Source organism: Eulemur rufifrons, chromosome 6 (genome assembly GCF_041146395.1).
Source record: "Eulemur rufifrons isolate Redbay chromosome 6, OSU_ERuf_1, whole genome shotgun sequence".
In the NCBI taxonomy this organism is placed as follows: domain Eukaryota; kingdom Metazoa; phylum Chordata; class Mammalia; order Primates; family Lemuridae; genus Eulemur; species Eulemur rufifrons.
Window position 1 is genome coordinate 86611701 of NC_090988.1, and position 24960 is coordinate 86636660.

The window sequence follows — 24960 nt, forward strand, 5'->3', positions numbered from 1 at the left end:
CTCGCATTATAACGCCACTGGACAGCGCTGCCCTTGACTAACCACCCTCTCCATTCTGAAGCTTCCATCACTGCGAGACTTTAAGAATGAAAGTAACACTTCTCCTTCTTTAGGTGTTCGAAAGCATACCTTTGTTTCCCAACTATTTTACATCACCAGGAATAAAAATTTGGTAAAAAGCAAAGATTTATCTTTTTAAAAAAACACTCAGAATCCTCTCACTTAGGCTTAAACTCCACCTGGACCACTGATTTAATCTCCCTCCTGCTCCCACGCTCTGAGATCGTACCGCCACAGGAAAACAACCACCAGAAAGCTGTCTCCATCCCTGAAGCCAGGCTGGGCGAGCCGCCTGAGGCCGCGGTTCCTGGCCGCCCAAACCGAGGCTGAGGAAGCCGGTCGTCATCGAGCATCGCCCTCTCGGCTCCTCCCCTTCCAGCGCCGACCTCCCCAAGATGGCGAGCGGCGGGGAATCGCTTCCGCTTCCGGTGTGAGCGGTAGGGCCTGGGGGGGGCAAGATGGCGGCGGCAGTAGGGGTCCGCGGCCGGTGCGAGCTGCCGCCTTGCTCCAGCCCAGGCTGGCTCTTCAGCCTTTCCGCCTTGCTGAGTGTGGCGGCACGAGGGGCCTTCGCCACCACGCACTGGGTCGTCACGGAGGACGGGAAGATCCAGCAGCAGGTAGCGGCCTGGGCGTCCCTTTTCCCCCAGTGCCCGCCCTCGCCCCAGGGGGGATTCCCCGAGCCGGCCCCTGGCTGTGTGGCTCCGCGCGGCTCCGCCCCCAGCCTACCTTCCCATGGTGCCGGCTAGGCGACCCCAGCGCTCCCTGCACTCAGACACGGTCCCGCCCCCTCCCCACTTGTCTCCTAGCCCTTGCTCGGCCGCCTGGAAGTTCTCAGCCTTCCAGCCCCCGGGCCGCGCGCCGCGTGGGGAAGAGTCGCGCGGCTGTGAGGGGACAGGCCCTGGGGACCTTTTCTTGTGCTCGAGATTTAGAAATCACAGATTCATTATCCTTGCCTCTGGTGTCTCTCGGGGCCACGCATCACCAGCCCTCTGGGAGGAAGTAAAAAGCAGGTGGCGGCGCTGGGGTGCGTGCGAGTCCCAGGGCGGTGACAGCTTCTGCACCCCTAGTCAGTGGACCATTTAATGCCGCTTCCCCCCAGGTCTCCTCAGGCACATAGTGGAATTCGTTTCTGGCTGTGGTGGTTTCAGCTTGTACCGTTACCCAGGTTAGCAGGGGCTCGATGGAGACAGCATACACACACACTCCCCTTGTGAAGGAATGCTTGAAGATGCCGTTGGTGGCGTTGCCTGTATCTTTTCAGCTGTAACTGCCCTGTCTCCCAGTGTACTTTGCACTGTTTCTTTACCTAGCTCCTGTGACCCAGTCCCGCATAGAACATAAGCGATTTCCTGGATTCTTGTGTGCCTAAACTAATTCCTTAGAGGAGAGACTGCTTTTCTTATATAACTTTATGATTGTCTGCATTTTGTAAATGCTGCTGGTGCCTAAGTAGTACGTCTGCGTGTTCTGCTACAAAATCTTGGTGAACTTAATAACTTCAAATGATTGAGAACAACCTTGAAATGTCCAGCAAACATTTAAAAAGTGAAGTGTGTGCCCTATGCAATTTAGCCCACTGATCTCAAACGTTTTAACCTGTGTTGTGGGGAATTACTGGTACTTTGGATTATGTGTAATGAATGGTGATGGGAACACATTGAAAGGTTTACTTTTGTTTAAGATGAGGTTTAGATTTAGATTTGCCTTGTGATGGCGAATTTTACCTCAAGTATAATGAGAGAGTTAAACAAATATAATTTAAAAATCAGTCTTGGTGTTCATGAGTGGTTTCCAGTATATTTGAGAAAAGAACATCGGTGTTCCTGTTGGGTGACAATTTTCTGTCTAACTTACACTAGGAAGTTTCTTTTTCATGGCTGTACCAGCTGAGACTTAAAATATAGGTGTGTGTGTGTTTCAGAAACCCTAGAAAACACTGTGAGTCCATCTTTTAAACGTAAGATTGGCAATCTTATGTGGGTCCTGGTTGCTTCCACCTTTCTTTTGATTCCTGATAGTGATTTTCTCTGAGGCCCTCATGAAGGGAGACATGGAATTAAGTCACTCCTGCTGCAATTTGGGGAGCCTTTCTATTATTGGTTATTCTGCAATATTGTTTTTGGACACAGCTATTTATACTCTATGACATTGACTTCTTCCCATTTTTGTATCCTGCCACTCAGCTGAGAAAGCTCATCTAAAAAGTAAAGCTGGTAGAAATGTTTTATTTCTGTGATTAACATTGCATCGGGAAAGTAGAGTCTGATTTGATTTTCACTCTTTAGCAAATTCCTTCTTCTTGTACACTGGATACATATATTTTAGTGGGGAAAGGTAGGGATTACTGGTAATTTGCCTCAGAGAAGGGGGGAAATCTGAAGAATCTTCTGGATCACTGCCAAGTTACTACTGCATTAAGTATATGACCTTTTCATTGAATTTTCCAACACTTTTGCTATACATAACATTTACTGTGTTAAGTTCAGGCAGCCATGAAACATTCATTTGATTTTTATATTTAAAGGTTTAGCAAAGATGGGCACCCACCACTTACATATTGCAGGCTTGTGAACATGCATATGTATTAGAAACCCTACATTCTTAGGTGGGTTGAAATGGGGCTTTAGTCAGAACAAGGAGCATACATTCCTTCAGGCAGCCTCTTCACAATCAAAGCTGGGGCTGCTACTGATAGCAGCAGATGTCTAGTACTTGGCATGGCAGTTCCATGAATTTTCTTAAGAGATAGGGTCTTGCTGTGTTGCCCAGGCTAGAGTGCCGTGGCAGTTCACATGTACTGCAGCCTCATATTCTTTCTGCCTCAGCTTCAGGCTCTGAGTAGTTGGGACTACAGGCATGTGTGAATTCTTTCTTTCCACAGTCCCTGCCTCAGCTAGGAAGTGTGCCTTCCCCACTTTTTAGGCTGTGTGTTTACTGAGCTACTACTGAATTCCTGAGTGTGGTCCAGGGAATCCTGGAGCTTGGATGTGAAGAAAACATTCCAGCCACTAAGTTCCTTTTCCACTGCCACCAGGGAAAAGCTAAGAAAAGGCCCTTGCTTCCTTTTCGTCTCCAACTTTGTGCTTTTCTCCCAGATTTGGGCTTTGGCATACTTTTGATACCCTAGTGTCTGTGCCCTGTAACTGGAAACTAGTAAGACCATCTCCTTTATTTAAACAAGGGTCCTTCACTTGAAGTCTGTGGACTTGGGTAAGCTATCATAATCTAGTTACTGTGAGGATCTATAAATATAATCAGGCCGACAGGTCTTTTGGTTGACTTTATGAAGAATAGGCTTCAAGGAAAATTTTTTTTTTTTTCTCTTTTAGCCAGGATCTTACTCTGTCGCCCAGGCTGGAATTCAGTGGTATGATCATTGCTCACTATAATCTCCAACTCCTGGGCTGAGCCTCCCGAGTAGCTAAGACTACAGGTGTGTGCCATTATTACTGGCTAATTTTTTGTTTTAATGTTTTGTAGAGATAGAGGTTTCACTATGTTAGCCAGAGTGATCTCAAACTCCTGGCCTCAAGCAGTCCTCCTGCCTTGGTCTCCCAAAGTGCTGGATTACAGGTGTGAGACACCGCATTGGCCAAATTTTTTTTGTTCTCTCATTTTGATGTTCTTTTTGCTTAGTCACTAGTGTGGTAACATCTGTTTTCTATTTTTATCAAAAGTGTCTAGCAATTCACTTGCATCACAGGTTAAATAAACCTTTGTGAATTAGCCTACAAGACTAATCACTATACACCACACCATTTCTGTGGAAAAATTTATGCTCCATGTTCTAAGTTACCAGCTAACAGATGAACTCTTAAAACATTGCCAGTTTGTTAGTAGTAGGCTTATTGAATCAAGAAGCTGTACTTCTAGCACTGGGTTCGTTGCCTCTGCGTATTCTCTTTCTTCATAAGTGGAGGTCTAAAACTAAGTAAATAAAGAGTATCATCTTTATCAACTCTCTCTTACATTATAATATTACTTTCTTGGCCACTGTTTCCCTCTCCTCCAATCTTAGAACCATAAAATTTTAGATATGGAAAAAATTCTTAAAGATTATAATAGTACAACTCATAAGAGAAAGTCACCCAAAGTCACACAACTGATGAGTGACATTTAGTGGTAGTAATAAGTAAAAATATATTAGTCTACGGTAGCATGCTAGTGAATACTTTGTATTCAGTAAATGTGAAGTACATTTTTTTCCTCATAGCACCTACAAATGAAAGACTAGAAAGAAACAAAAGCAAAAATGGAAATAATGAAGTAAATGTCTTTTCTTTTCCAGTTTGCCTTACTTCTGCAGAATATTTTGTGATCATTTCAGCTTGGGGGTAAGTGGGTGGGGTCCCAAATAAGTGTGAATTCATTTGGCAATTAGTTAATCATTTTGTCTCCAGTCAGGCAAGTGTCTTTGGAGTATAGATCCTTTTACCTGATCACATCAAACGAAATTCTCATTTTTCTTTGGAGATTTCTGACAAAGCTGATGCTCCAAGCCTGGCAACCTTGGCAAAGGACTATTTGATAAGTGACTTTTTCAGCAACTATGACCCAAGAAAAGCTATCGGTTTCAGTTGGACAAACAGGCTAAATCTCTATCTATTGGTCTGTAATAGCTTATTAGTGAAGGAGTGGTTTAATTTAGTCTGATGTTAAGTAATTTGGTTAATCTGGGAGAGAGCATACAGATGGCACTGGGAAGCTGACAGCTTTATTTTTGTGCTTTTCAAAAAGTAAACCATCTTTTTTGCCACAGAGCCCTGTTTCTATGTTTATACACGTGGAAACCCCCTGAAGAGATTTACTTAGACCTGAGAGGTCATGGTGGTTATTCACTAACTTGCTAGGCACCTGCTTAACTTCTGCAATTTGTCTTAGACCTTGGCATCAAAGTGATTCTTATTCAATCCATTTTTTTAGCTATTGCCCACTATTATTTGTCTTATAAATTACCCAAGTATTCACTTTATATTATTGTAGAGTCGTAGGAGGAGTTTGGAAATAGGCAGAGATAAATTAAAACTCTAAATAATTTTCCCAGTTACTTATTGAACAAATATTTGACTATTTACTTTTTGCCAATCCACTATGCTTTGATGGATATGCTCTTTTCTGTTGGCTACCGTGACAAGAGATTCTTTGGAGGCAAGCAGAGCTCAGCTCCTTAACCTTTTTTTCCTCTGCTCTTATTCATCCGCTCATCCTCTATATCAGTGGTTCTCAAACTTTAATTTGCCGAAAATAATCTGGGATGTTTGCTTAAAATGCAGGTTCCCAGGCAACTCAGAGTGTCTGATTCAGCAAGTTTGTGGTAGAGAGAAGGATTCTGTATTTTTATCAAACTCCTTAGGAGATTATCATGCAGGTAGTCCACACATTATTTTAAGAAATTCAGTGACTGATTGATTGGTAGAGACAGGGTCTCACTCTGTAGCCTGGTCTAGAGTGCAATGGCATCATCATAGCTCACAGCAACCTCAAACTCCTGGGCTTAAGTGATCCTCTTGCCTCAGCCTCCCGAGTTGCTGGGACTACAGATATGAGCCCAGTCAGAAATTCAGTTTTAGGTATTGCTAGTCCTCCAACTTCTGTTCCAGCCTTCTCGTTTTACTCTTTACATACACTTGGGCAACCTCATCTTTTCTCAGGACTTAAGTTACCATATACATGCTGAGAATATCCATATTCCTTTCTACAACTCAGAGTTTTTCCTCCAGAGTTGTAGATTCAAGACCTCTCTATTAACTTTTAATTCCATGTGAATGTCCCCTAGGTACTTCACACTTAATGTGACCAAATTGAAGCTCATTTTTATCCCTAAACCAGTGGCATGCCCTATTTTCCCTAATGTAATGAAAGACAGTACTATTCACCGTCCACCCAGTTGCTCGCGTTAGAAATCTAGTTGTCTTCTTTAATTCCTCTTTCTCCCTTACCCCTTACTAAGATCTTTTAATTTTACTTTCTAATTATATCTTCTTTCCATACCCACTATTGTTACTCTAATTCAGGCCACCTAATTATTGCCACAGCTTCTTAACTGCTCTATTCCTTTGTTTGGTTTAATTAGAAAATTTGAATTCCAAAAATAATGCATGGCATTGTAAAAATAAATGTCCAGCATGAGAGTATTTAAGGTAATAAAGTGCAGTTCCTCCACCTCTATCCACTCTCTCTCTGCAGGGAAAACTACCTTTAACAGTTTAGTGCATATCCCAGGATGTGGTCCAAATTCTCTAACATGTCTTTTGACTTGTCCCTTCCTTTTCTCTAGCCTTATTTCTGGTCATCCTTGAGTGCTCCACATTCTCCCCAGAATAACACAAACACAAACACACACACACACACACACACATTTAGCCATACTTAGCTTTTTTGAGCATCCCTAAATATGCTATGTTCTCATTTCTGGGCCTTTGCACATGTTGTTCTTCCCTCCAACACCCCAATCTGGCTGACTCATACTCTTCATAATTTAAACATCACTTTCTTGGTGAAGGTACTACGATGCCCAAATTTGAATAAGCTGTTCTTTCTATGTGCTTCCATAGCATCCTGAATTCGTTTATGAACGCATTTATCATAGTATGTTGTGTCTATTTATTTATATAAATGCCTTACTAGACATGCTCCATGAAAGGAGTCTTTGTATTCATCTCTGCAACTCCAACGTCTCTCACACTGCCAAAGCACATAGGCTGCAATGGATGGCAGTTGATTGGATGACATAAACAAGTTTGAAAAGTGGTTTCTGCCTTTTAGGAATTTACCATTGTCTGAATGAAGCCTTATAGTATTCACTATTGTGATAATCATCTGGAGACTAGCCTAAAAGAAGCCTCAGACTTTCAGATCTTTAAAGCTCTGAGTAACCCATCAGTGAATCAGCCCTTGGGCCCTCAGAAAAGGTGCACAATAGGTACATAATTTCAGCGATCACTCCTGCCTATTTACTGTGGTCATGTTGTGCTATATGAGGGAAATTATCTTCTTTGTCACTAATATCATATCTAAAAGGTCATCTTTATTGCCTTGGCATCAGAAAGTATGGAGAAGAGACAAGGAAAACAAATGGTAAATAAGCAGAAGAAACAGAGCAGAGGAGAGGTAGATGAGGAATGGCAGCTGCACTGTTGAGGAGGGATTAGAATCAGCTGTGGGGTTCAGCAGTTGTTGCAATTCAGAAGCAACACTGGTGGAAGTAAACAGAAGGCACCCTGATATGAGGAATAAGAGGGCTTGCCAGCAGGTCATTTCAAAGATTAGAACAGCTTTGCACTCCAGAATGTAGGGAGCAGGATGTAAGCAGTACCTGCATCTCAGCTATACTCCTTTTGGCAAAAGCAAACACAAGGGGAATTCCTCTGTGTGTGAGGGTCTCTTATAGCCAGACACCTTGAAAGAGTTGTTTGTGCTTATGGAGTCTCCTCCTTCTCCTGTTCTCTTTTAAACCCACTCCAATCCATCCTTGATTCCTACAACTCTTGTCAGGAAACCTAAAGTCTTCCATATCACCAAATTCAGTGCTCAGTTCTCAGTAATATTAATTTCTTGCAGCCCAGCATTTATCCTCATACCTTATCGAACTATTTTCCTATATGGCTGCCAGGACACACACAGCTGGTTGTTCTTCTAAATCCCTGGCCATGACTTCTCATTCTCTTCTGCTGAATTCCTCTCTTCCTTATGAGTCTTAAATATTGGTGTGCCTCTTTTCTTCCCTCTGTACATGCGCTCATCAGGTGATCTTATGCAGTCTCATGGCACAAAATGCCATCTACATTCTGAAGACTCCTAAATCTTCTCTGCAGTCCTGACTTCTCTCTGAACTCCAGACTCATATATCCAACTGCCTGCTGGACATCTCCATCTAGTCGTCTGGTAGACATCACAACTACATCATGTCCTAAACCCTTAATGTTCCACCCTACAAAATTTTGGTGTCTTCTTGATCCTTCTTTCTCTTATATCTCATACCCAACCTAGCAATAACCTGTCAGCTTTACCAAAATATATCCTGAATCCCGCCATGTCTTTCCACCTCTACTTCTGTAACCCTAGTCCAGAATATCTTCATCTCTTTCCTGAATCTATGCAGTAGCTCCCTAACTGGTCTCCCTGCTTCCACTTTTGTCCCATAAATTCTGTTCTCCTTAGAGCAGCCAAAGTGATTTTTTTTTTTTTTTTCAAAAAATTTTTTTGAGACAGAGTCTCACTCTCTTGCCTGGGCTAGAGTGCCATGGTGTCAGCCTAGCTCACAGCCAAAATGATTTTTAAAAACATTTCTTCAGCCACATCTTTTTGACCACTGATAAAGTGATCTTTTAAAAAGCGTAAGTCTGGTCATGTCACTTACTTTAGGACAGGAAGGAAACAACATCAGAAAACCTTCAGTGGTTTCCCATCACACTTAAAGATTAAAATCTAGAGTTTTCACTGTGACCTAAAAGATCATGCAAGATCTACAACCTGGCCCCTGACTACCTCTCCAGCCTCAGATACCATTTTCCTTCTTGTGTGCTGTTCTTTAGCCACACCAGCGTTTGGGATGTTCTTCAAGCCATCAAGCTCCTTCCTGCCTTTGGACCTTTTGTTCTTGTCCCTTCCCCTGCAGATATCATCATGGCTCAGCCCCTTTCTTCGTTCAGGTCACTATTCACATGCCACCTCTTCTCTTTCTCTGTTCTAAAATAACATCTTCTTTCACCACTCTATGTTCTTCCTTTGCTTCATAGCACTTATTTATTTTATTTTATTTATTTATTTTTTTTGAGACAGAGTCTCACTTTGTTGCCTGGGCTAGAGTGAGTGCTGTGGCGTCAGCCTAGCTCACAGCAACCTCAGACTCCTCGGCTTAAGCGATCCTGCTGCCTCAGTCTCCCGAGTAGCTGGGACTACAGGTGTGCACCACCATGCTCGGCTAATTTTTCCTATATATATTTTTAGTTGGCCAGATAATTTCTTTCTATTTTTAGTAGAAACGGAGTCTCGTTCTTGGTCAGGCTGGTCTCGAACTCCTGACCTCGAACAGTCCACCTGCCTCGGCCTCCCAGAGTGCTAGGATTACAGGCGTGAGCCACTGCGCCTGGCCCCATAGCACTTATTGCTGGCACGTTCCAGACAGCCAGATTTTATTGGCTGTCTTGCCATAAGAACATAAGCTTTATGAAGGCAGCAACCTTGCCTTGTTCAGTGAAGTAACCCCAGTGCCTAAAACAGTGCCCGACACATGGTATACACTCAGGAAATATTAAGTGAAAGAGAATGTGTGCATATTTGTATGTGCAAGCAAACAGTTATGTACACCTGTAATAGCACTTTATATATATATCAGCATACTGAAGGGCTACCATTGTTTTAGTAGTCTGGAGTAGGAACAGTACATTTACTTTAAAGGTGACAAGCCAATTTAATCATTCTCTCTGTCACTAATAAAATGCCTTGACAACCTAAGTCTTCTCTAAGAACATGGTATCTCTGAACCAGAGTTGTAAAATGGTGCCTCAGATAATCTAATTTCTTGTTGGTTGTTTGCATATATTAACCTCTCCAACATACCTTTTATTATATGCTCAAAGAACTCTTATTATATTTGAGATTGTGGCATTATTTAAATAAATTGAATATTATGTAAGTTGCTTAACATTAAGAAAATTCTTTATACATGTACAAAAGAAGCATTTATTAAAAACCTATAAGGTCATTCAAAACATCACATATACCCAATATATATACAACCATTATGCATCCATAATAATGAGAAGTTTAATAAAGTGGGAAAAAACCCTATAAGGTCATGAAAATTTTATTTATTTATTGTAAGAGACACAGTCTTGCTCTGTCACCCAGGCTGGAGTGCAATGGCGTGATCATAGCTCATTGTAACCTCAAACTCCTGGGCTCAAGCAGTCCTCCTGCCCTAGTCCCCCAGGTAGCAAGGACTACAGGCATAAGCCACCACACCTGACTGATTTTTAAAAAATTTTTTGTAGCGATGGGGTCTCCCTGTGTTGCCCAGGCTGGTCTCTAACTTCTGGCCTCAAGCAATCCTCCTGCCTCTGCCTCCCAAAGTGCTGGGATTACAGGCATGAGCTACTGCACCAGGCAGATCATGAAAATTTTATATAAGCCAAAGTATATATGTGCTTTGAAGGCATACTATTAGGAACTCACAATGGACAGATTATATTGTGCCTCCCATAATTGTTCCGTCGGTAGTAACTAATTCATGAATCTAACTTTTGAAAATAACTCATTTATGTATTTTTTCTAATATCTTACTTTAGTCTTCACTTTCCCTCTGAAACACTTAATCAGTCCTTTCCCCCTTGAATATAATTGCTTGTTAGGCAGGGAAGGTCTGAGATGGGTAATTATTATCGTTAGTAAAGCTCAGGAGAGTAGTACATGCCGGAAGTGGCCAAATGGAGTCAAGAACATTTTTATTTCAGCAAGTATTTGCTGGGTGTTTTTTTGTGTGCCCATTATTGCACTTGGCATGCTTACCTCACTCATTCAGCACATATTTTAATGCCTTCTGTGTTAGGTACTTGGAGTACTTGTGAGTGAGACACAGTCCCTGCCTTCATAGAGTTTGCATTTTATACAGTCATATAATGGAAGTGACTCCAATTTAGGATATCAACAGGTATCTTGTAATGTAATAAAAACAATTTAATGTCTGTACACTTTACCAAGTGTTCTCATATTCATTATTTCATTTTAGCCTCATAGAGACCCAGTAAGGTATGGATATTGATCATCTTTCTGTTGAATAAAGAAATTTAGGCTGAGTGTGGTTAAACTCCTTGTCCAAGGCCTTGCAGATAGAGAGTGGCAAAGTGTGAACTCAAGCTCAGATCTTCTGATTCTATACCCTATTCTCTTTTCTGCTGTTGTAAACATTGCTACCAACATATGAAAAATATTTCTATAGTTTTATTTGTAAAACAAATATTCATCAAAATTTTTAAAAATTTAATCTATTTTCAATTTTGCATTTGAATTAAAAAACTATAAAATGCATAATCATTGTACTTTATAGTTTTTCCAAACTTCTCAGCTGTTATAAAACAAAAAGTGAAAGTTTTATAACTACTGGAGTCCTCTCCTTCCTGGATGTAATCACAGTGAACTTTTTCTTCTGTATTCTTAAAAATTTTTTTTTTTGTTTTTTTTCTTAGAGACAGAGCCTTGATCTATTGCCTGGGCTAGAGTGCCCTGGTGTCAGGCTGTCTCACAGCAACCTCAAACCCCTGGGCTCAAGCAATCCTTCTGCCTCAGCCTCCCGAGTAGCTGGGACTATAGGCATGCGCCACCATGCTCGGCTAATTTTTTCTATATATTTTTAGTTGTCCAGCTAACTTCTTTCTATTTTTAGTAGAGCTAGGGTCTCACTCTTGTTCAGGCTGGTCTTGAACTCCTGACCTTGAGTAATCCTCTAGCCTTGGCCTCCTAGAGTGCTAGGATTATAGGCATGAGCCACCACGCCCAGCCTTCTTAAAAGTTTTTATGCACTTGGAAACACACAGTTGTGTTTTATTTTTAAACAGAACTGAAAACATTTTATCTCACAACTAGCTTTTAGTCACTTAATAGACTTAGACGTCTCTCCATGTCAGAAATAAAAAGCTACCTCCTTCTCCCTTAAGATGGCATAGTTGTCTATTGTATGGATATTCTGTAATTTACATAACCAGTCCTCTAGTGACAGACATTCAGATTGTTTCCAGGCTTTTACTATCATAAATAATGCTGTCGTAAGTAAACATGCTCATGTGTACATTTCTGCTTGCCTCTATGAGTATGTCTGTAAAATGAATTCTTAGAAATGAAATTATCTGGTTCAAAGAATGCATTATATTTAATTTTCTTAGATACTGCCAGATTGTCATAAAGGACTGCAACAGGAGTGTTTGAAAATGCCCAACAGTATTTGGTTTTTTTGGAATCCTGTGTTGAGACCAACAGTATTTGGGACAGGTAAAACCTTGTTCGTAATCTGATAGTAACGAAAGATCACTAATTCCATCCATTGCTCTTAGCTAAACAGTGCTGTTGCCATCAGTAGAAGTATGAACAAAAAAAGGAACCTTCAGTTTGGTTTTGTTATCTTCATAGAAAAATTAAACCTTTGTCCTTAATGTTTATTTCACACTTGTTGGGGTTGCAGTAAAAGAAATTGATCATGCTGATTTCTTCCCCCCCATAGTTGATCTATATTTTGATGAGTAATCAAATTGAATGATATTTAATTGTCTCTTTTTTAGAGCAGGAATTTCCAGTATGAAATAGCAAAGTAATCCCCTATCACCTGAGTAATGATAAAGCTGATAAGGTTCAATTTCTGGCAATGATTTTAATGTCCCTTTTCAAATATTTGACTAACAACCCATCTGACTAAGAATTTTCAAGCTCACACCTATTTTATTCATCACTGTAATGTCTAGCATTATGTCTGGCACTTAAAGGGTGTTTGTATTAGTTTTCCATTGCTGCTGTAAAAAATTACCACAAATTTAATGGTTTAAAACAACACACATTTATTATCTTATGGTTATCTATATTAGAAGCCCCACCCATGTGTCACTGGGCTAAAGGGGACAGCAGCATTGAGTACTTTTCTACAGGCTCTAGGGGAGAATCCATTTCCTTGCCTTTTCTGGTTACTAGACGCTGCCCACATTCCTTGGCTCTTAGCCCCCTTTTGCTGCATCTTCCAAAACAATGTTGTATTCTTCCTACCGTTCTTAGTCGTATCTCTCCCTTTGACCTCCCTATTCCACCTTTAGAGACCCATGTGATTACATTGGGCCCACCTCATAATCCATTTATGCTCTCTATTTTAATTAAGGCAATCTGATCAGCAACCTTAATCTGGTTAACATCCTTAATTCCCTTTTGCCATGTAACATAATGTATTCACAGGTTCTAGGCATTAGGACACGGACATCTTTGTTGGGCCATTATTGTTCCTGCCACTGTGTTCAATAAATATTTGCTGTTGGAATTTCTGAGAGTTACATATAAAACAACTCTAACTACACAGCTGCATTGCTCCTAAATATGTTTATAAGAATACCATGAAGTATACAAATGAGAAAGAACCCGTGACTCTTGTGTCCTGATCCATTGTTTTATTTTTCTTTCCTTATAAAGTTGCAAATTTTCTACTTTATTCATTGTGTTATTTGTATATTTCCTGGTGACATAAATTAGAAAATGTAGACTGGTAGCACTTTTATAAGAAGTTGTTCATTTTTTATTAATGTTTAAAATGGTTACTAACTTGTTCATCAATTAGGAAAATGGTGATTGATATGTTTTCATACAATTGCCTGCAACACTGTAAATGTTTAAATCTAGATAATAGCTATGCAGTATACTTCACATACCTAGATTATTTTATGTGAGTTTAAGCATTTACAATACTGTCTTCCAGGAACCATGAAAATGAGAAGGTAAAATCTAGTTGAGGGTAAAACTTGGGAAAATAGGGATATGAATCCATGAAAAATCATATAATGCTCAGGATTTGGTATTTTCATTTATTTAAAGTTTGGTTTTAGTTTTGATGACTTGATAGCCTACAAGATTGAGACTGGATTTTTTTGATTTTGCTTGTTTGTTTTTTAGAGAGAGGGTCTTGCCCTGTCTTACAGGCTGGAGTACAGCTGCAGGATGATAATTCACTGTAACCTCGAACTCCTGGGCTCAGGCGATACTTCTGCCTCTGCCTCCCAAGTAGCTGGGACTACAGGAGTGTGCCACCACAGCTGGCTAATTTTTTTAAATTAATTTTTATAGAGATGGGAATCTCATTGTTGCCCAGGCTGGTGTGGAACTCATGGTCTCAAGTGATCCTCCTGCTTCAGCCTCCTGAAGTGCTGGGATTACAGGTGTGAGCCACTATGTCTGGTGTGAGACTAGTTTTTAATTTCTCATTAAAATACTACACAAGTATTCTAGCTTCAAAAAGATATCTTTAACAAAAATATTTCTAAATCCTAACAGTTCATAGTAATTATTGATCTCATACAATTAAATGTTTCTGGTCAAATATCTGTTTATCTTACATGTTAGTTTTGACAAGTATTATAGCCAGGAGCCCATGTATGTCCCTCTAAAGACCTAAGGCTGGACTGGTATTTTGTGAACTTGCAATTCTCTAAACCTGAAAGCATGTACAAATCCATGATGGTTAGACTTGAATCCTGAAGAGAGAGTTGCATGAAGGCTGAGGTGTCAAACTTTTCTGCCTCTCTCACTCCATTCCTCTAAAACTCATCTTGTTTGCCACATTTCCTAATGGTTTCTTAGGGAATCATTTGGAAATGGTTGTGAACTAGATTTGAGATAAGGGTAAAAATCTGAGGGGAGAAAGGTAAGGAGCAAGAAAATATAGAAGATGTTGCACTTTTGAGGTGTTCTACCTGGTCCCATATCTGTGAGAGGGATTGTATCTCTGTAAATACATGAGGAAAAGCTACAAGATTGTTCCTCAGACCTGAGATTATACTTGTCATTACAGTTTGTTTAAAAATAAATACATAAGGCCGGGCGCGGTGGCTCACGCCTGTAATCCTAGCACTCTAGGAGGCCGAGGCGGGAGGATCGCTCGAGGTCAGGAGTTCGAGACCAGCCTGAGCAAGAGCGAGACCCCGTCTCTACTAAAAGTAGAAAGAAATTATCTGGCCAACTAAAAATATATATAGAAAAAATGAGCCGGGCATGGTGGCGCATGCCTGTGGTCCCAGCTACTCGGGAGGCTGAGGCAGAAGGATGGCTTAAGCCCAGGAGTTTGAGGTTGCTGTGAGCTAGGCTGACGCCACGGCACTCACTCTAGCCCGGGCAACAGAGCGAGATTCTGTCTCAAAAATAAAATAAAATAAAACATAAAACGTGTTGCATAGTGCTCTAATGTTTCATGTTAAGATGACCTATAACTAGCACATTAAAAAAAGAAACACTTGATAAATTTAAGTAATATTGTAGAAAATGTCAGAAAACATAAATAAACAAAAAGAGAATAATCACCCCCAGAGTCTCACTAACTAGAAACCATATTCTTAAAATATGATACAGAAGCTGTCAGATAAAGAGAGGTGAGTGGAAAAAACAGCTCATTTTCTGCCTCTATACTCTTATAACATGCTTCTAATACCAGATATGTGGGCATCTCTTCCCCACAAGATTAGCAAGCAGTTAGTTCAGCAGCTGATACCAGCTAGGTTTCCTCCAGTTCAATTCTGGCACTGTCTACCTGGAGATAGCACCAGACCCCACAGGTTGAGAGCTCAGGCCCCCCACCCCCACCTTTAGACATTCATCCCACTTCAAAAACCTGGGCCTGCAGAACTTCTGACTGACCAGCTTCAAGTTGGGGTTCCCACAATAGCCTCTTTGGGTTTGATTAATTTGTTAGAGTGGCTCACAAACTCAGGGAAATTTACATTTACCAATTTATTATATTACAAAAGATACAGATGAAGAGATGCATAGGGCAAGATACGGGTGAAGGGGTGCGGACCCTCCGTGCCCTCTCCAGGAACCTCCATGTGTTCAGCAATCTGGAAGCTACCAAACCTAGTGTTTTTTTGGTTTTTATGGAGGCTTCATTACTTGGGCATGATTGAGTAAACCATTGGCCATTGGTAATCAGTTTAATCTTCATTCCCTCTTCTTTCCCCAGAGGTTGGGAGGTGGGGCTGAAAGTTCTGAGCCGCTAATCATGTCTTGGTCTTTCCAGAGACCCGCCCCCATCTTGAAGCAACCTAAGACCCACAGTCAGCTCATCAGCATGCAGACAGACATCACTTTGGAGATTCTAAGGATTTTAGGAGTTGTATTTCAGGAAGAATGGGGGGTAGGGATCAGAGACCAAATATATGTTTTATAATATCACATACACAAAAGAAGAACTACATGTAGCCAAGAAAGAGATTAAAATGTGTTTCATCCTTATTTCTGTGTTCCTAAAGATGTGTGGAAACTCAGTCACTATTGATAGTTTAAGGTGATTCAACTATTCTGGAGAAAATCTAGCAAAAATTATAAATTTAAAAGTAAAAAAAAATAGTTCCTTTAACCTAGCAATTCTCTTTCTAGGAAGGAAATAATCAGACAGCTATCCAAAAAAATTTAAGTGTAAGGATAGTCATCGCAATATTGTTTTTTGGGGTTTTTTGATACATCTAACAGCAGATATCTCTGAAGGTGAAATTTAAAGTAATTTTTATTTTCTTCTTGATATTGTCTATACAGTATTACATTTGTTTTTACAGTATCATGTATTTAGCTTATAATGAGAAAAAGATTTTTTAAAGTTGAACTTTGTTAGAATTAAGTGGCTTAAGGACAAAGAGGGCTCCTGTTGTCTATGATACAACAAACAACTGCTCAGAAATAGCCATTGCTAATTGGAGCCTTGGTTTAATTTAACAAATTGAAAGTTTAAAAGAGGCTTTTAGCTGCAGCTTTAGAAATTGTTCTCACCCAAAGCCAATAAGAATTTATATAGGCAAATTGAAAGAATAGTAATTTCATTCATTTGAATATAGATTACTTCAGGGTAGTAAAAGTGTGATACTTTTATGATAATGTTAAATCTTTCATAGAGGGCCTGGCTCATTCCTGTAATTCTAGCACATTGGGAGGCCAAAGTGGGAGGATTGCTTGACAGCTGGGACAACCCTTTCTCTACCAAAAGAAAAAAGTTAGCCGGACATGGTGGCATGTGACTGTAGTCTTAGATACTTGGGCTCTGAGGCAGGAGGATCACTAGAGCCTAGGAGTTTGAGGCTACAGTGAACTATGATTGGGTCACTGCACTCCTGCCTGGGCAGCAGAGTGATACTCTGTCTCTTAACAACAACAACAACAACAAAAAGCCTAAGCAACATATAGCCAAGAAGGAGAATGGGTGACAGAGGGAGACTCCACCTCTACTAAAAATAAAAAAAATTAGCTGGACTTGGTGGTACATGCCTATAGTCCCAGCTACTTGGGAGGCTGAGGCAGGACGATCCCTTGAGCACAAGAGTTCAAGGCTGCAGTGTGCGATGATGGTGCCACTGCACTCTAGCCTGGGTAGTAGAGTGAGACCCTGTCTCAAAAAAATAAAATAAAATCTTTTGTAGAGATAGGATATGAAAATTAAAAGGAACTTTAGAAGTCATTTCGTTGGGTCCCCCCAGTTTATAGGTGAAGAAACAGCCAAGGCAGGGAAGCCGATTTGTTTAAAGTCACATAGCTAGTCAAAGGCCGATCAAAGATGTATTTTGTTTCTGATCCCTGGTGGCTTAGCCACTTTACCTCCTTTTACAGGTAGTTATCAGTGAATGGTAATGCCTTAGCAGATGGAGATGGAATATCCAACAAATGTGGCACCAGACACTGTCATGCATCAATCAACAGTGTATTAAGTGCCTAACATGTATCCGAAAGCATGTTACATACTGCGGGTGGAAAGAGGAATACATAAAATTGTTTTGGAGTGACAGACATACAGTAATTAAACAGTGTAATAAATGCTATTACAGAAGTGTGTGTAAAGTACTGTGGGAGCTCAAGAGAAAGATGGCTTCACAAAAGAAATATCACTGGAGCCAAGTCTTTTGGCCTTTGCTCAAAGCATAATGATGAATGAAATCTTATGCCATAAACATTTTTAAAAATGTCCCCTTAAGTTAGAAACTAAGGACAAAATAATTTTAATCTTTTATTCAGAATTTTTGATTATTTAAATATTAACACAATATGAAAGAAACATAAAATCTTCAAACCCTCCAAATTTTAACTCTATGTAAAATCTGAAATGGTTCCTTTTAGGGGGTATTTGTAGTTTTTGCTCTCCAAAATCTATAATCCCCCTCCTTGTCGAAAAACCACCTGATTTGCATAATATAATATTTTATTCATCAGTTTCAAACTGCTGTTGGGGGAAGAGTGAGTTTCCTGTGTTGCTTTCATGTATTCAGATGAATACCATTTAAAAAACATGTAAATATGTTCAGTGTAGAATAAGTTGTATGTGAGGGTTTGAATTAATGTTGCAATAGAAATGTTCAATTTCCTGTCATAAAGGACCATTGAAAAATGATTGACTCAAACGTGTTTTTATAGAACATCAAAAATGTTTATATCTTTAGATTGGTTAAGTTTAAAATATTCACCCTTTATCTGAGTTGGTAATGAAGTAATTACCCTCATACAATGATATTTGTATCTGTCACCATGTGAATTTACTAAATTTGTTGAAATAGAGCTCCAGATTAGAGGCATAGATATTAACTATATCTTGGTTAATTAGATAAAGCAACAAATGAAATATGTGAAAATGAACTTGATATGAGTAAAATATTTACTGCTGTTATATATAATTGGATACATGCACAGGTTGAGTATCCCTAATCCAAAAATCCAAAATTTAAAATTCTCCAATGAGCATTTCTTTTGTGTGTCATGTTGGCACTCAAAAAGTTTAGGACTTGAAGCATTTCTGATTTCAGATTTTAAGATCAGGAATATTCAACCTGTACTTATGTAACATATTCAAAGGGAAAATAAAATCAGATTGCCTTGTATGGTTTGTCATTTTCTTTCTTTTTTTTTTTTTATTTTAGAGGCAGGATCTGACTCTCACCCAGGCGGTGAGTGTAATCATAGCTCACTGCAGTCTCAAACTCGTGGGCACAAGCAAAGCTATCCTCCTACCTCAGCCTCCCAAGTATCTAGGACTATAGGCACATACTACCAGGCTCAGCTAATTTTTTTTTTTTCATTTGTGGAGCCAGGATCTCACTTTTTTGACCAGGCTGGTCTTGAACTCCTGGCCTCAAGCGATCCTCCCACCTTAGCCTCCCAAAGTGCTGGGATTACACGCCCAGCCTGTCATTTTCTTTATTAAAATAAGTTGCTTTAGGCCGGGCGTGGTGGCTCACGCCTGTAATCCTAGCTCTCTGGGAGGCCGAGGCGGGTGGATTGCTCAAGGTCAGGAGTTTGAGACCAGCCTGAGCAAGAGTGAGACCCCGTCTCTACTAAAAATAGAAAGAAATTATATGGACAACTAAAAATATATATAGAAAAAAAAAATTAGCCGGGCATGGTGGTGCATGCCTGTAGTCCTAGCTACTTGGGAGGCTGAGGCAGGAGGATCGCTTAAGCCCAGGAGTTTGAGGTTGCTGTGAGCTAGGCTGACGCCACGGCACTCACTCTAGCCCGGGCAACAGAGCGAGACTCTGTCTCAAAAAAAAAAATAAATAAAAATAAAAAATAAAATAAAATAAAATAAGTTGCTTTAGAAACTTCGTTTACCTGTAACTCTTAGAGAATGAATCATTCCAAATAATAGAATTCCGTACAGCCTAATTTCCAAATACTTGGTCAGATTTTCCCTGAAGTTTAAATTTTGCTCTAAAATATATTTCATAATTTCTTTACCTTCTTAAATAAAGTAAATAAAAATAATTCTTTTTATTTATGGTTCAGGTCATAATGAGCATCATTTATTGTGCCATACAGCAGTGGAAATTTGTAAGGTTGTTTGTCCCTTGTGAAAAAGCAAAAAGTGCTTGGAGATCTTCTGTGTGCATTATGTCCTTTTTAACCTACTTCTCTTTTTTTTTTTTTTTTTTTTTTGAGACAGAGTCTCGCTTTGTTGCCCGGGCTAGAATGAGTGCCGTGGCGTCAGCCTAGCTCACAGCAACCTCAAACTCCTGGGCTTAAGCGATCCTACCGCCTCAGCCTCCCGGGTAGCTGGGACTACAGGCATGCGCCACCATGCCCGGCTAATTTTTTCTGTATATATTTTAGTTGTCCATATAATTTCTTTCGATTTTTTTTAGTAGAGACGGGGTCTCGCTCTTGCTCAGGCTGGTCTCGAACTCCTGACCTTGAGCGATCCACCCCCGCCTCGGCCTCCCAGAGTGCTAGGATTGCCTCCCAGAGTGCTAGGATTACAGGCGTGAGCCACCGCGCCCGGCCCCTACTTCTCATTCCTGTCACTTTTTTTCCTTGGCTTACAGCATCCTGTTCTAAATGCTAAAGAATCTGAAAGCCTATTACCATTCCTTTACACATAGTATGTGGCATAGGAGGCTCCAAATACTGACTAATAGTGGTCCTGGCTTAATAAATATTTACTAGTTGAATGGACATTGTAATACTGTCATGTGTTGTTTAGCGACGAGGGCGGATTCTGAGAAATGCGTGGTTAGGCATTTTCATCCTTGTGCAGACATCATAGACTGAACTTACACAAACCTAGGTGATATAGCCTACTATATACCTAGGCTATAAACCTGTACAGCATGTTACTGTACTGAATACTGTAGACAGTTGTAACATAATGGTAACTATGTATCTAAACATAGCTAGACATAGAAAAGGTACAGTCAAAATATAGTATTATAATCTTATGGGACCACATCATATTTGTTGTCTCACTGACAGGAATGTTATGCTGAGCATGACAATATTACAAAGTTGTTTATATATTACAGAGTTGTTAACTGTATAACAAAGTTGTCAAACATACCTTCTTTCATAATCTTACAAGGAGGAGAGGTATTTGAGAGAAAAAAATTCAAATTGGTATTTGCCAAAGATAATTATAACATCTTAAAATTTAAGAACTTGAAGATACCTAAGTAAAAAGGTATGTCAGGCTATAAGTCTATAGCCTGAGGCTACAAGTGTTCTGTAGCCAACCTTTATCTGGCTAAGATCCATGCCATTTATTGTCACCTCAAAAAGGGAAAGACAGCTGTAGGGGGACTCCCTTCCTTCTGCTAATAATATTATCTTTATACCTCCTCTAGCTGCCGTATCTTTGCTGACCTAAAAGCTTCAAGAAAATAAAAAGTACTTCGTCACAACTGAATGTTGGCCAGACTCATGCTATCCAAATATAATAAAACCTTGGTTATCTAGTAATTTTTTAGTTTAAAATTAAGATTATACTTTAAATAGTTGTCTATATAAATCTTCATTTAGCTTATTCTTTCATTCTTGCAATTCTCTAAATATCAGGTAAACAGACTGGTTAGGTATTTTGGAATGAGAATGCCATATGATACTTCCACATTCCTTTCCCCTCCCCCAATTTTTTAAAAGAAAAACCTTGTTTAAAAACACCTATAGAGTTATGTCCTAAATAGCTACCTCTTGAGGGCTGGACAAAACAAGCCGACTTTCTTTGGCTTCCTTAAGTAAAGCTTCTTTACACTCTGGTCATTGGCTAGAGCTTTTACATTTTCTCCTGTATCCCATTCCACTGGACAGTGGGTCTTTCCATTCCTTTATTGATGGACTTAGGTTGGGTTTTTTTTTTTTTTTTGAGGGTCACTAAAAATGTTGTCATGAGGATACTTCATATACGTGTGTGTGTGTGTGTGTGTGTGTCTATAGGATAGTTTCCTGGAGTTTGTTTTGCTAAGTCAAAGGTTATGCACTTTTAACATTTTGATATATGTTGTCAAATGACACTACAAACAATGAGAACAAAAATTTATAAACCTGCTCCCAGTATATGAGCATTCGTTTTTCCTACATCTTCAACAACATAGCTGCTTGATCTATTGATCCAGAGAACATGAGCTATAAGTAATAAATCTCAAGATTACGTTATATTATCTTTGATTTATGGTTTCTGCAAATAGCCTTCAAAAATGAGTGCTTTTAATATTTTCCTTTTATTGCTTCCAAACCTATTCAGGTATGAAATGTGGTATCAAAACAAGACAACTCCTTTTTTTATTATTACAAGCATATAACATCTTTTAAGGAAGTTACTTTATCATTCATTTCCAAATACTTCTCTTCTTGAATATTTTTTTTCATGGGTTTCATGGGTGCTACTAAATAAACAAGATTTATTTATTTTTAAAAAATTTTTTATTTTGAATTATTATGGGTACATAATAGTTATATATCTTTTTAGGGTGCATGTGATGTTTTGATACAAGCATGCAATGTGCCTTAAATCAGGGTAATTAGGGTATCCATCACCTCAGGCATTTAACATTTCTTTGTGTTATTGATAGGAACATTACAATTCTACTCTTTTGGTTATTTTAAAATATATCCTAACTTATTGTTGATTATAGTCACTTTGTTGTGTATTTCTTACATGATCTTTCAAGTCAGAATAATTACTTCAAATGCTCATTCTTTCAAGTTGTAGTTCAAGAGACAGCTATTGAACTTGTCATTTCCTTTGTTAAAATTTACATGTGATCACTTTAAAATACCCCTTAAGTTTTACTGAGCAGCTAACACTTATTTAATAGTGACTGAAAAATAATTTAAGACATGTTAAAAGAGACTTTATTAATCCAAACGTTAATGAAGTATGAGCTTTATTTATTTATTTGTCACTTGCTTGCTTACAGGTGGATTCACCAATGAACTTGAAGCATCCTCATGACCTAGTCATATTAATGAGACAAGAAACAACAGTTAACTACCTCAAAGAATTGGAGGTGAGTCAACTGGGCACATGAAATGCAGCTGAAACTTGTTACATTTCACACTTTCTATTGTGTTCCAAAAAAGCTAAAGCATATTACTTCTTAAGTCTAATTTCTCTGACTTCTGCAAAAATATACTACCTTTATATCGTGGTTTTTTTGTTTTTTTTTTGTTTTGTTTTAAAAACTATCTTATCAAAGTGATATTTGAGCAATAGTAAGAGAAACAGACTACCCTAGCTTGGGTATATGTGTCTGACTCTTAATTCACTTATCCTTGAACAAAGTTTCTATGTTTAAGTTTTTTCGTCAACTGTGAAAAGAATATAATCTCTGAGGATGTTCTTAGAAAAGAATTTGGGTAAAATATGAAAAGGAAGAAAGTTTTTAGTAGCCTAAAAAATGTCATTTTTTTCATTCCCAAGTAGTAAAAACTAGAGTTTTGCTAGTTTACACTTCTTCTTATGGTTGAAATGAAAAGCATTAATCACTTTGTAAATTGTAAGCTTGAAACCTATTAGTGCTAATAAAATCTGACCTTTTTGTTTAATAAACAAATCAAGCATCAGTTTAACCTTTCACTATCATTGATTTCTATAAATTTACTTTACTTAATAGCAAACAGTATGAGTTATTTGAATAACTAGTATTTTTTCCTCATAAAAATCTCTGCTTAAAAATTACAGGATAAACTGAAATCCAAATTTTAAGGAAACTCTAAGTTATAGAAAAAGTAAACCAAATAGCAAAATGAGAGGAAATTATTGAGAAGAATAGAATAAGAGTGCTTGAGAACAAGAAGGAATCATAAAAATCATCCGTATTTTGTTTTGTTTTATTTATTTATTTGTGAGACAAGATCTTGCTCTGTCACCCAGGCTAAATGAAGTATAGTGGTATGATCATAGCTCATTGTAACCTTGAATTCCTGAGCTCACATGATCCTCCCAGCTCAACTTCATGAGTAGCTAGGACTACAGGAGCACACCGCCACACTCTGCTGATTATTACATTTTTTTATAGAGGTGGGATCTCGCATACGCTGGTCTTGAACTCAAGTGATACTCCCACATTGGCCTCCCAAAGCCCATATCTAGGATTACAGGCATGAGCCACTATGCCCAGCAGACATTCTTACCTTTTAATACACAAAAATAATTTACTATTCAGTTTAAAAATCTGAATAGGAAAAGTGAAAATTTTTGCTAAATAAAAAAAAATAGATTGATAGAATAGATTGAATAGCCATGCTTGCTTAATGATAGGGATACATCCTGAGAAATGTGGTGTTAGGTGATTTTGTCATTATGGGAACATCATAGAGTATATTTACACAAACCTAAATGGTATAGCATGCTACACACCTAGGCTGTATGATAAAGTCTATTGCTTCTGGGCTACACACCTGTATAGCATGTTACTATAGTGAATAATATAGGCAATTATAACACAATGGTGAGTATTTGTGTATCTGAACATAGAAAATGTACAGTAAAAATATGGTATTATAATCTTACAGGATCATCATTGTATATGTGGGATCTTTTGTTGACCAAAACATCATTATGCATTATGTAGCACATGACTGTAATTGATAAAATTATGACCTCAGAGTTTGGAAGGATTTCTTAAAGAGAAAGCACAAACAATTAAGAAAATAGTTGACAAAGGTACCCACCTTAAAAGCTTCTCTTCAGCAAATCACACCATGAACAAAATTTAAAGATAAGCTATAAGCTGAAAGAAGATATTTGCAATGCATGTGACTGATAGAGGATGAGTTTACAGAATTATACTTTCCATAAATTTCTATAAATCAGTTTTTTAAAAAAAAAACCTAGGGAAAAATGGGCAGACTTGAGCAGTCAGTTCATAAAATATATCATAAACATATGAAAATATGTTCAATCTTAATGAATATTAGTTGATATAGCATACATTTTGTTACAGTATATTAGTCAACTTTTGTGTTGGCAACAAATAGTCCCAAAATCTCAGTTCTGAGGTGGAGGCTTAAGGAAGAACAACAAAACAATATAAGCCAGGTTAAAGTTTCTACTGAAAAGTAACATATATCATCTCTGCTCACATTTTATTGACCAAAGTCAGTCACGTGGCCATGCCTGAAGTCAGTAGGGACAGGGCAGTTTACCTACAGGAAAGGGTGTGGAAGGAACGAACAATTGGAAACAGATCATAGGATCTGTTCACTTTAGTAACAACCCAAAAAATCTTAATAGCCAAACAATAAGGTCATGCTAAATGCTTATTTTGGACTCTATCTGGAATCTGTACCATGTCATTCTGATCCTTAAGTCAGGACCCAGGACAGAGCAGCCATTCTCTTTAATATTGTTCTCAGTAGCAGAGGGAAAAGAAAGAACATGGTGAAGTATACACTGACTCTAAAAAAACCTTCCCTATAAAA

At 38.8% G+C, this 24960-nt stretch overlaps 1 protein-coding gene across 6 annotated transcripts in view; it reads left to right on the forward strand.

Moving 5' to 3' along the window:
• Window positions 1-481: 481 nt before the first annotated feature.
• TTC17 (tetratricopeptide repeat domain 17) overlaps window positions 482-24960 on the forward strand; it is a 117225-nt gene continuing 92746 nt past the window's right edge. For 5 of the 6 annotated variants that reach the window (XM_069469845.1, XM_069469846.1, XM_069469848.1 and 2 more), the window contains exons 1-2: window positions 482-677; window positions 22455-22544. In XM_069469845.1, the coding sequence (XP_069325946.1) occupies window positions 519-677; window positions 22455-22544 (249 nt within the window). In that variant the 5' untranslated portion in view covers window positions 482-518. The remainder of the gene's footprint in view (window positions 678-22454; window positions 22545-24960) is intronic. The other variant, XM_069469847.1, reaches the window with a different exon arrangement.